The 12,353-nt window shown below is 45.5% G+C and overlaps 1 protein-coding gene across 3 annotated transcripts in view; it reads left to right on the top strand.

Moving 5' to 3' along the window:
- LOC128895180 (neuronal PAS domain-containing protein 2-like) overlaps window positions 1-12,353 on the top strand; it is a 52,755-nt gene that overhangs the window by 7,784 nt on the left and 32,618 nt on the right. For 2 of the 3 annotated variants that reach the window (XM_054157531.1, XM_054157530.1), the window contains exon 1: window positions 4,386-5,530. In XM_054157531.1, the coding sequence (XP_054013506.1) occupies window positions 5,385-5,530 (146 nt within the window). In that variant the 5' untranslated portion in view covers window positions 4,386-5,384. Of the gene's footprint in view, window positions 1-3,216; window positions 3,308-4,385; window positions 5,531-12,353 lie in introns of those variants that run through there. The other variant, XM_054157532.1, reaches the window with a different exon arrangement.

The following is a 12,353-nucleotide window of genomic DNA, read 5'->3' as shown; positions in this document are numbered from 1 at the left end:
TAATACTATTCCGAGTATCGGTATCGGAAAAATGTCGTTGGTCGACACGATCGTTTAATTATAACCGAACGCGGAACGATCGAGGCCAACTTTTTGGTGATCGTTCTGCAACGATATTTCATTGGCCGGTGGCCGCACCTGCGGCAGGTGCGCTTTCGAGCAAAATAAGAGATTCAGGAGTCGCGCTTTGGAGATTTAACCAGCGAAAAGAATGGCTCGGTATCGTTAAACCCGATCGTTGATCCACCGTATCTCGACGATTCCGCGTGAAATCGTTTCGTTTCTTGTTAATTTTATTTTGAATTGGATGCTGTACGAATACTTGTTACGCCGACTGTACGTAAGATTAAGTACCGTAGTGAAATGAAATTTATATATAAAAAAGATAATAATCGTCAGGGTGCGACGGGTAGCGGCGGACAAAGACGAGAGAGTAAAGTGAATTGGTCCGGTGTCGTTAACGGCAGAGAAAAGAAGAAACCGAGAAACGGCGGGCGGTCGCGCGTGCATCAACGCGGCCCAACGATTTCGTCGTCGTTGATCACGAACGCGTCGATCGTCACGAGCCAGCCGTAACACATGCACGCACACCTTTAGGGGGCGGTTTATCCGCGTCTAACCGTGGCTCTCCCTTTACCCGTAGGCCTCGTGCATTCCTCCATCGGCGGCTACCGGGTGGGCACGGTTTACCCTACGCTCGACCAGGAACAACCCCCGAAAATCAGCCCCTGAACGAACAAAGAGTGTCTAGTGTCTAGACGGCTGGATATTACCGGCGACGACGGCGTGCAACGACCGTGTTTCGCATTTTCTTTGTTTCTTTCAGCCGCTCGATACTCCGTCGTCGCCTGTGTCTCGTACTTCTAAAACAAAGTCCCGCTTTCGAGCGTGACGCGTCTCGCATCGTCACTGGCGCGGTAAAGACTGGACAAGTGCGAGACAATCGGGCAAGTGAAAAAAAAAATCGGTCGTTAGAAACGTATCAATCGGTTAGGATCACATTACACTGAGCGTCAAGGTAGAAACCCCTCCCGCGTGGTGAGGGTAGCCATCTTGCATTTATTCAGTCACTCCTGTCTTGCACTTGCCCAATCTTTACTGTACTCGTCGTTGAACACTGCTGCGTCTTTTCTAGGTACGATAGAGCCTTGGATATCGACAACGTTCGTTAAGAGGGTCGTTCGATCTATTTCTCGGCTGGAGCTACCAGCAGAAACCATCGTTTCTCTAAACGATAGAATGGGCGGTCTTTCAATTCATTTCCACGTCTCCATGCTCGCTAAACGTTATCGATTAATCGACGAACCCCAAAGAAAAGAGTTTAGCCGGCCGGCAACAACGGCCATCTTTGTCATTGGTTCGAAATAGAGACTCGGTGATCGCGCAAAGTGTTCATCTGTGCTGGAAACCGCTGGAACCGAGTGCATCGCACGTAGGTTACCTCTCAGCGGCTTATCAGCTCCGTCTTATAGCGCACACGCAGCGCTTACCGAACGATAGTAGAGCGATGTCGACGACCCTGTGTATCAACACAGACCTACCTGACGCCAGCTTCTAGATACAGTCGTGTCCACCTATGCGAACGTACACACGCGGCAGGGGTCCGTATGGTTGCGCGTCGAGTGGCCCCCCGATATCGTGAACCCTTGTTGTTCCGTTCAATAAGATCGGACCTCGCAGTCGATGTCACCTCTTCGATACCGGGGTATCGGAATACTTTATCGGATATCTGTCCGCGAACCGCCACGAAACCGTTTTGTCGTTCTTTCTGTACGGTTCGAGTATGTTTTCTTTATCTTCCCAACGATATCGCGCCCCCGTTATCTTTAACGAATGCAAATGTTGTTCGAGGCTCGAATTCGTCGCAAATCCATACGGAGTTGATTGGAACTTTTGTTTGACTCCACTTGGAGGACCACTTTCTCAGGGCCGGCGCAAGGCAGGTTCAGCGCGTTCACCGGAACACGGCACCGCGTTTCGAGACGCCCCGCGGGTCTACGAGAATTACCCAATTAATAGGGATTTTCATTCACTTTTTACAGAATGATGATACCATTAACAGATGCAAGATTTTTTAGTAGCGATTTCGCAGAGCGTAATGGCAGAGCGAATTCGTAGCGGAAATTCCCGCTTGAAACCGCCAAGGGGATGAGTCTGTCGTTCAGAATCCAGTGTAAACATCGTCACTCGGAAGCGGGGATTACAATGGCGCGCGTTAGGGCAGGAAAGTGATCGGATAACGTGGACACGAAACGAAAAATCGTGTCCACACACGTACGGGGTAGCGCGCGGCTACTGTGCTAATCCAGCAGTTCACCCGTGTAACGAAATACCGCGATTGCGAACAAAAGCACCCCTGATCCTGCGCAACGTCGCGTCGGCTGATTGTTTCGAATCGCTGTTGTTATTCGAGAGAATAAGCAATCGGCCGACGCGTTTCATCCGTGATTACAGCTCGAATTATTCCGATCGCGATGCATCGATGAACATTGTTCGGTTCGATGCAACTCCATCGGTACCCGGTGACTGCGTTATGCATAACGAAAACACGTTTCCGGTGGATCGAGTATGGTGCCACCGTTCGTGGTCAGAGGTCGACTACGAAATTATCTAATTCTGGGCTGGCCAAAATTATGGATATTGATTACAGTTGATCGAGGAGTAATTCTCTACACCTGATCTTTCTGAATTTTATATGTAACATAATAAATTCGCTCGATTCTCGAGACACTCGAGCGTATCTTGGCAGATTTTTTTTTTTTTTTTTATGCCGAAGATGCACGTTCCGCGTGAATTCGATTATTCGCCCGTCGCTATACGTGCGCGCGTTGATACTAACAAAAAGACGAAATATCTTTACATAAAATATTCATAGAATTGATCAGCAGAGAAGAATGTATGTATGGAAATCATTTCTCGGCGGTGCCGAACCTCTCCAATCACTTCGGGACTCCGACGAATAACTTTCAACGCGACCGATGCATTGCGAATCTCGATGCAAACATTTTTTAAATCTTGTCGAACGTGGAGTGGGTCGTATAAAGAGATCTATAGTCGTCTTTTTTTTTTCTATTTTTTTTTTTGTCATTTCACGCGTGTACAGCAAAATGTTTACAAAGAGAAAAAAAAAAAAGAAATCACAGAGTAACAGAAATAGCTTCTGCGAACGTATACGAATTGTGGGATAATAATACCGTTGTCTTTGTTACGTTTCAGGAAAAATAGAAAAGATGAAGGATGACTTGGACGACGATGACGCTAGCGCGTCGTCTTCGACTTCTGCGCCGGAAACGACGATCTCATGCGGGTGAGAAACATTTTCTTTTAAACAAAATTAGTAATAAGCTTCTCGTGAAATATTATTTCACATTAAAATTTCGCGACCCGTAGTTCAAGAAGCGCAGCTCTAGACTAAAAATTCGAAGTTTGCACCAACCTCGGGCCCCCCCCAAATAACCCCTGGTCGCTCACTAATTCCAAAAGATCACTGCGGAACACCGGGAACGAAACTCGCGGGCACATTCCCGCGAACGCGCTAGAATTCTCGCGCCATGAGTCCGTCGAGCGGAGCGGAGCCGCGTACGCACGAAAAAATTTGTGTCTTATCGTTCGAGTCGAAAGCAGCCTCACACAAGGGATCCGCCTAAAACTGTGTTGTTATCATGCTGCGCAGTCCGAGCGCGGATAGCATTGGGCGAGGGCGAGGGGAGCGACGATTGGTCGTCCCGGCGGCAGGGGAAACGCTGATTGTCGCGAAAAGTGGGGGTAGCGTTCCACCGGCAGTTCGCATTCGACTGTCGCGCGCGACGCGTCTCGTTCATCGTCGAGCTCCCTTTCGCCGTGCGTTTCTCCTTTATTCGCGAAAAACCGATACTCGCGCGACGAACGCTCGGTATATACGCTTTCCACCCGTTAATTACGCACGATCGGAAGTTACCCGTAAAGTGTACCGTGACGTGCGTGCTCGACTCGGTATCGCCAAAGTCCCGAGTGCCGTTTTTAACTCGCGCGAAACTGGATCCGCGTTTGTCCATCGTAAAAATAGCGGATAATCTCGGAACGGGCGCGAAGCCGAAGTTTGATCGCGGAATCTCGCGATCGGCTCGGACGGCCCGATAGAAACTATCACCCGTGACAGTGGAACGCACAGTCCACGGGTATATTCACCGTTCCGAGAGACATTTGGGACAGTGTGTCAAGGCCAGAGACTCGTCGAACAAACGTCGCGACTCCGAATCCCGGTTTTATCGCGTCCCGCGCACCATGTAACGGAACGCCGAAGAGGAGGAACCGTCGTTGTGCATCCCGTGCCGCGGGGCTTGGATCGCATCGACCGGACGCAAGCTCGAGATAAAAGGTCCGTCGATCGATGCCCTCTCGCGATCACGATGTCAAGGTCAGCGATCCGTCGCCGGCCCGAAACAAACCTTCAACGTACGTGACATTTCGCGGATCGTGACGGAAGATCGGTGTTTCGCTCGCGAAAGAGGTTGTTAACCTGTTGATCGTCGTTGCCTGTGGGCGGTGGACGCCTATGGGCGTTTTGGAAGCGCGTGTACACTCGATGCGCGAATAGCGAGTCTTGCGTCGGAGTCGAAAACGAGGACTGTAACGCTATTGGAACTCTACCTTCGTTCAATTACCGTGGTTTCAGCGGACACGGTGTTTTCGTACTTGTCGAGGTGACTTGAGGAAATTCACCTTTCTCCGATCGTTCTTTGTTCACGAGAAACTCGTTGAACGTTCGAAGGATTTTTGACCGAGTGCGCGTTCGAACAGAAACGACGAAAAGTGAAGTGTCCCTTGCTCTCCGTTCCTCCGTGTTCCTCCCCTCCAGTTGCTGTTTTCGGCAAACGTCTGTTCCTGTCGTTGGCGCTAGAGATAGAGAGACGTTTCTTTTATCTGTCTGCGGAGAAACGATCGAACGAGCAAGATTAACCAGCGACCTGGCTAATTTTAATTCGCGCAGCAAACAAGCCTCGAAGTTGTCCGGGCGATAAGGGGGCAGACGGTTGCGGGCCACGATGTCAAACGCCGTTCGTCGACGTTTTCGCGCGGTTCACCAATATGGCGAACGACGCTGAGGGCCAGCGCCGCGGTTGGAGCGTGTAGACGTCGTCCCGGATACAGACGTTCGCGTATTGGTCTGTTGTTCGTCCAGTTGGGTGCCGGACGATTTATTCCAACGGTCGTGGTTTCGTGGCGAATCGTCCAAGCGCGACTTGGGGTCCAGTATGACATCCAGTGATGATCTATCGCGCGCGAACCTCTTCGACTACGATCGTACCGAGAAATTGGGACGTCAGTGGGTTCACCGGTTCGTCCTTGGTTGAAACGAAGTGGTTTCGTTAAATGAGTCGTATTTGAGAGAAAAACAAATCAAAATGTGGATGAAGCAACAGGAACAAGTGTACCTGCATCCTCAGCAGCAGAGCCTGCATCCGGGGATCATCGGGACGGTCGAACGGACGCATTATCATCATCATCATGATCATCATCGATCCACCGCCATGGATTTGCCTGGTCCAAGGTCAGACTCGTTGTTCTATTAAGAGATAAAGGTTCGAGGATGCGTCGACGCGGACGGGTACGCGTCTAATTGGGGTTCGACTTTAATCACTCGAGCGAAAACTCGACAAATGGGGTGAAACGGTTTCGTTGCGTGTGTTAATTTGAACGGTATATTGAAAAAAAAAAAAAAATAAATAGGGGGATAGGAAAGCGTGGCTCGGATTTAGGCGTGAATGTTAACGATTGTCTGGCGTTATTCTCGCTGCGACTAGCGAGGATAACGAGTTGACCGCGGCTTTTATGTGGTTATGGTAATGTGGAAAACGTGCGAAAAATATACGTGATGAATATTGAATATAATCTATATATAAAACGTTACATTTTTAGTATAGAATAAGAATAGTATTCCACGTGGGGCACAGCTGGTAATTTAATATACAGGGTGTCCCAAAAATGTTGAAAGTCCTTGAATGGAGAGGTCATGTATACTACTTTAATATACGATATTACCAATATAAAGTATCGAATTGTCAAATTGACTCGGCAATTAAAAATTTACTTCCCGATAGCGCGACGTGTTTGCAGTCGATTTAAAATACACGGTATAATTTTCGAGTGCTCTTCGAGGTTTTCAAACAAATTCGGCGCTGATACGGATAATTTTATTGATAAAAGTCGATAACTTCGGGCCGCTTTAATATGCTATACAAAGTCGATTGCGTTATCAATTCCGAGTAAATCGGTGAATTGACAGTGACACGAACGGAGACCGAACGCTTGCTGAAACGAACACAATCGCTGAAACGAAACGTATAGCGTGACCGATAGAACACTGAAAATGTAACAGGAACGAATTGCAGTCATCGTTGTGGATGTCAATTTATATATACATACATTCGAGTCGTAGATGCCCGACATTGACTCAACTTTTGTTTATATTTTCAACGACTCACTTTTACGTGGTTCTGAAGCGCATCGAATTTTAATCATTTGCTCGATGTTACATGGTTCGTTCTATATGGAAAATTTCAGTCTTGGCGTGGTCTATTCTCGAAATGCTAGGGATTTAAAATGTGGATCGACTCGTAGGATCCGTGTGATTTAAAGAAAAGCGTATAATAATAAAAAGAAGTAGGTGGAGGACGAGAACGTTTCGCTGGAAGCAGCCCACTCCTTTTGTATTTTCTATCGATGCCGCAGAAAATCGAGATGATAATGGACGGTTTCAGAGACTACTCGCCAGAGAGTTACATTCTCAAATATCTGAACAAATATCAGCACCGGGAATATATTTTCCAAGGCGTGAAATATTTTCGAATCTTTTCAATTGTACAGCGAGGTTATCGCTGTGTTACGAGCTGGAACACGTTTACGGGAACTGATAGATCGTCCGATATTATTTGACGAGTTTAGATAACTTTTTTTTTTTTTTTTTTTTATCTGCGATCGAATCGTTCGAATGGTACATAGTCATCGGATTGATTCATATTTCCGAGTGTGCATCGGACTCGATCTAACCGGGATTCGATCGCGCGTCGTATAATTTTAGAACTTTGGAAACGGAGTAGGTTCAAAGGTGCACGCGGATGTCGTTCGCCCAGGAAAATCTTCGAACGTTGTTTCGAAATTTTCATTGAAACCATCTACGCTCTCTTAGTTCTTAGCCAATAACGTCCGAGCCTAACGTCACATACCCGCTATCTCCATTTTTGATTTCTGATGTAATCTCGCTATCAACGCGTAACAATCGCGGTTTTAAAGCAGTAATCTGGATTACAAAATCATCCATCTGCAACGACTATTTAGCAATTCCTTAAAGGGGTTTGGAACATTAAAAAAAAAATGAAAAAAAAAAAAACAATTTTTTTCAATTCAATTCTGTTTGCACAGAACTGTTCGAAATCGCTTACATTTTATTTTCAAAAAATTGTTCAAAAAGTAATTTTGTTGTATTTTTTTTTTTTTTTTATGTTCTAAGCCTTTTACACAGCTGAAAAGTTGCGTTTATTGGATCGAAAATGAAGGAATAGTTAGTTGGTAACTGGGTTAGTAGATCGTTGATAACTCGAACGCTGTTCGGTTCGATATTCTTCCCCGGGAGGCGATCAACATTCGTTGATCCTCTCCGTCGTGCTTCGTTTCCTTTCGAATGGTGTTACGGTCAGTCGACCGGTATCAAAATTAATGCAAGAGAGAACGGTGCACGGAGCGCGTGGCTCGTGACACAGGGACTGCAAAGGTCACGATATTCCTTCAACCTTGGAACCTATAATATTTTATAGCCGCTAGTCGAACGCAGCAGTTGACATTATATTTATCACTTACGTGTACCAACTGTCCTCGGAGAGTTTACCGTGCCCGGGAACGATCTAGACATTCTAGACTCTATTCGGAAGCAAGTCGACCGGATTAGAGGTTTCACTGATCGATCGAGAAAGAATTAGAAACAGAACGAATCGATAGGCTTGTGTATTTCGAGAAAACTAAGCGTACAGAAGTTTTAATATCGCTCTGAGTTAATATACAGTGACGTAGAAAATCCTCTAGCCGCAGAAACAGTAAACGAAAATAACAGAAAATCCTCATCCAACCTGTAGAATGTTTACAAATAGACTCCCAGATAAACCAATAAATATTAAGATAGGTAACGTATGATTGCGGTCCATAAAGACCGGAAAACCTGTTTAAGAGACGCTGAGTCAAATCGGCCCCACGTCTCTTGAACGCGCTCGAAATGCAGCTACAATTCTCTCTATCGAGGACGGATAACGCGTTCGATAGGTAGCGGTTGCGGTATCAGTAGCAAACATTCAGTCCGTTTATTTATCGGACGTGACTTTGTAGAACGACAAAAACGTACGACTCTACGGAACGCGTTCACGTGGATCTCGCACGTGATGCACGAAAGTCGCCAGCTTATACGAGCGGAGCGGTAGAATTGCGTAGAACAGCGTAGAGTGTTTCTTGGAATTTTGCTCGATGCACCGCTCTTGACGCACGAGGCTATCATCGATTCTACCCGTGGTAGCTCTGCTCGAGTTGCAGGAGCGTTCTTGATTCTACGAGATCGCAAACACAGAAGCGGAGGTGTAAACACTCGACGCGACCCTCAAATGAAACGATAATACCGGCAACTCTTGGAATTTAATAATGGAATAATTACGAAACGTAACACTCGATTCGAGGATGAGCATTTTTCGCTACTCGGACCGTCATTTAGTTTGCGTTCCTTTGCTTTAGAGTCATATACGTAATTCGTGCGCGTTTTTGTAGAATTTACTAATCAATTTGCTTGAAATTCCAAGTCCAACGTTTCGCGTTATTTTCGATAATAAATTTTCCAATGTTATCCAAGCAAGGAAGTAACGCTGCCGCTGTTAAAATTCGAATCGTATTTGCTGACAGAGTGCTCCATCGGAACGAGCGAGTCAGGGATAATTCAACTCCTCCCTAACCTGTACTTCGTAGAAAACGTCCCTGTTTCGTTCTCGCCTTCTCTGTTCATTTATTATTTCAAGCTCACTGTTTTAGTTTTGTGTTTCTTGGCCAAAGTATGCCTCCGAAGTAAGATTTCGTCGCAGCATTTCTAGCTGCACCTTGCTTCTACGCGCTTGCTTCTTCCTGTGCCTTTTTGCTTCGAGTACCCGTACCTCTACCACCTTGCGTAACTATGTCCTTTCGCTTTGAACACATCTGTATCCTTTTGTCTTGGATGCTTCTGTCTCCACGTCTATTTTAACAGATTCGCGTCGGCGTGTACCACCGGTGGCTCACACTCGCGTGCCTATCAGATATAGAAATAGCAGCGCCGGCGTGAACTTGTCAACTCACCTGCAAGTTCTCAATGACGCAAGTTCGAATGAGAAATTTAATTTACCGCGTCGACCTTTAAAAGGATCGTCTGGTATCGTTAACGATGGCTCCTCGCCTGAAACGCGAAGATTTCGTTTACATATTCTCGAGAGGCTTCTAGCCAGTTGAACGGGAAAGAGCAAAGGGTACGTCTGCGTCGTTTTAATGTTTTTCGCGAATTGGGACTCGTCCGGCGAGTCGGAAGAGCACGAAGCTCGACGTGTACGGAGAAAAGAGTTACGTACAACTCGACCCGCGTGTTGGAGTGGAGAACGTTCACTTGGGATGAAACCGAAGCGACGCGTTTTAATGGTCGAAGTAATCAACGAGTACCAGAGGTAAATGAAAAATGCACCGAGGTTTACGTGTTTTGGGAATATCAAATATTTCGGTGAATATTTCCCGGTCTTCTTCGGCCATTGTTTACCAGATTCGAATTTACTCGTGCCACTCGTAGATTTTAAAGGTGAATCGAAACTAAATGGTACGTAATGTAGTCCGCCACCAACGAGAATCTGTTCTTCCATTTTTGTGATCTAAGTATGAAAAGCTACTAGATAGCATAAAAAAAGTTAACTAGGTGCTTCGTTTAATTACTTCAATTACGAACGCAAAATACTATTTACAAGCAATTATCGATTTATTCTAATAACGACTTCTGAACTCTACTTATACAGTGGCAATTACCGTAATCAGGTGTTGTCGTTTTCTGATTACCTTAGACAGTAATTTAAACAAGTCATTTAAACGACGATTCCTTTTTCATTTTTTTTTTTTTTTTTTTTTTTTGGCCTTTTAAACATGGATACGCTACTTCGACGGTTTACTTCGAAAACAATCTCCAACATCGTTCCTTTAGAAAACGGTCGGACCCCGGAGTTCGGTATCGACGCTAGAGTCAAATCGATCGAATTCCGGATCGGTTACGCGATCGATTACTTTCCTCGCGTAATTTTCATGCTTTATTCTTTATTTATTTCACGGGAAATCACGGGGTTTCTTGCAATCGAGGAATAACTGTTACGACTCGTGGCCGAACGAAGCGATTGCCGTCGTTGAATCAAAACACACACACGATCACGATTTGATTGGCCTGTCGTCCTTGCTCGCTTGTTTTTTTTTTTTTTTTCGCGCACGGTTGTTTCGCGTGTCGCAGACGTTCGCCGCGTTGGCCCGGTCGTTTCTGGTATTTTATAACGTAGTTCCGAGACGAGCACGACCCGCTAGACAGTCTGGTGACTGGTTGTTTTTCCTCTCTCGTGGATTCCTTTTGAACCACGTTGCATAACCCCGTCGGCCTGTTCGCCATTTTGCTGGGCAAAAGTAAAATTACAATTGACGTCAGTCAGCTGGAAAACCAAATTAATTTCTCCGATTAACGATGTGTGCACGCGTTTTTCCTACTCTCTGTTAATTTCATTCTCCACGGTGAAAAGTTGTTGCGAGGTCGCAATTTTAGGTTCCGTGGCACGAACATAGCCACCGTTCAGGATTTCATTGATTTTTTTGTTTTCGAAGGATTCGAATTTCGACATTCTCGTTATGTTGCGGCGTTCGACGTGGCATAAAATTCTCGTTTATCGCAGGAGCCAACGAATTCGACAGGATTGGGTGCCGATTCAATCGATCGTGCGTTGATAGAGAACTGGATTTAGTTATGTGGCATATCTCGTTTTTTTTCGGGACGTCTAACAAATTACTCTGCGCTATTATAAGCGAGGATTATCGTTGCCTGGGAGAAGCACTGTTTTCGTGAAAGCAAATGAATTTGAAACGTTGGACTAAAAATATTCGTTACGTCTCGCTTGCTCTCCCTCTCTCTCGCTCTCCTTCGTGCAAATGCAGCGTTCGTTTTTAATTTCTCCCGCGCCTGTAGGGGAAAATAAAGTCGATCCGTGGCTGTGTACGTTGCGCAATTTAATTAAAAATGTTCAACCCACTGTTAAAGCTGAATGCAAAATCCCGACGTACAATGGAGAGCGTAACTCTACCAACAGCCACGGATTTCGTATAATTAAAATTGCAAAATGACATGCACTTTTAAAAGTCTGTAGTTATTGGAACATTTATGCTCTTCACTGTAGCCAACGTATTTGGTTATAGATTTGGTTGTTTTGTTCCTAGAGTATTTAATTTTTTTCTTGCTGGAAAACGTACGATGTCCGACCGCGTTCTCTTGTAATCGCGTCACGATACAAAGTACTCTTAGTTAAAATTCATGCCACGATCGCTGTGCGCCTACCGGCATCTGTCTACGCTTATTAATGATTCATTCATACGCGCCATTGACAAGGAAAGCTTTTTAGACTTCCGACTCCGATTGTTTTGATTTTTGGATATGTTTTAAAGGGCCGAAAAATAAGATGTACGTATTTCTTTATATCGGCCCATTTTCATATTTAGGGGACGAAACGACCCCCTAAAGCAGTGCTCGGAATTAGTTGCACCTTGCTTTTGCTTGCAAAAGCTGTCCTTGTGAGAATCACGCTGATACTCTCGCAGGTCAACAAAGTTAGGTGTTAAGGTGAAGGTTCGATTATTCCTCCGCCGACAATGGATTCCGAAAAAAAATGGAGATATTTCTTGCCAACGATATTCGCGCAGCTCTTCTTCCGAACGAGATAAAATGTTGTCTTATTGAAAAGTTGCAACATCGACTGCGCTAATAGCTCAAAGAATACGTATGTCTGGTCCGGCGTTAATAGCAACAATGTTTTCTTATTTACGTAACACCGGTTTGCACCTGTTCCTTTGAGCGACTATCAGACATTGTGAGCGCAGACCCCTTTTGAAACATGGTATCGTTAGTTGATAGACTGTTACCTGGTTTATTGTTAACAGGCCAGTTCTTGGTAGCGAACAACGGCACACCAGTTCGAGATAGCGAGTCTTTTATGACTCGAGCCCTAACGCTTCCTAATTCACTGAGGATGGAGCACACTTGAACATAATTTAGTTGCAGACGGTTATTATATAGGAATACAGTATTG

The sequence above is a fragment of the Hylaeus anthracinus genome, unplaced genomic scaffold (assembly GCF_026225885.1).
Source record: "Hylaeus anthracinus isolate JK02 unplaced genomic scaffold, UHH_iyHylAnth1.0_haploid 4, whole genome shotgun sequence".
NCBI classification, from domain to species: Eukaryota; Metazoa; Arthropoda; class Insecta; order Hymenoptera; family Colletidae; genus Hylaeus; species Hylaeus anthracinus.
The sequence above is the reverse complement of the archived record's forward strand: the minus strand, read 5'-3'. Positions and strand labels throughout refer to the sequence as shown.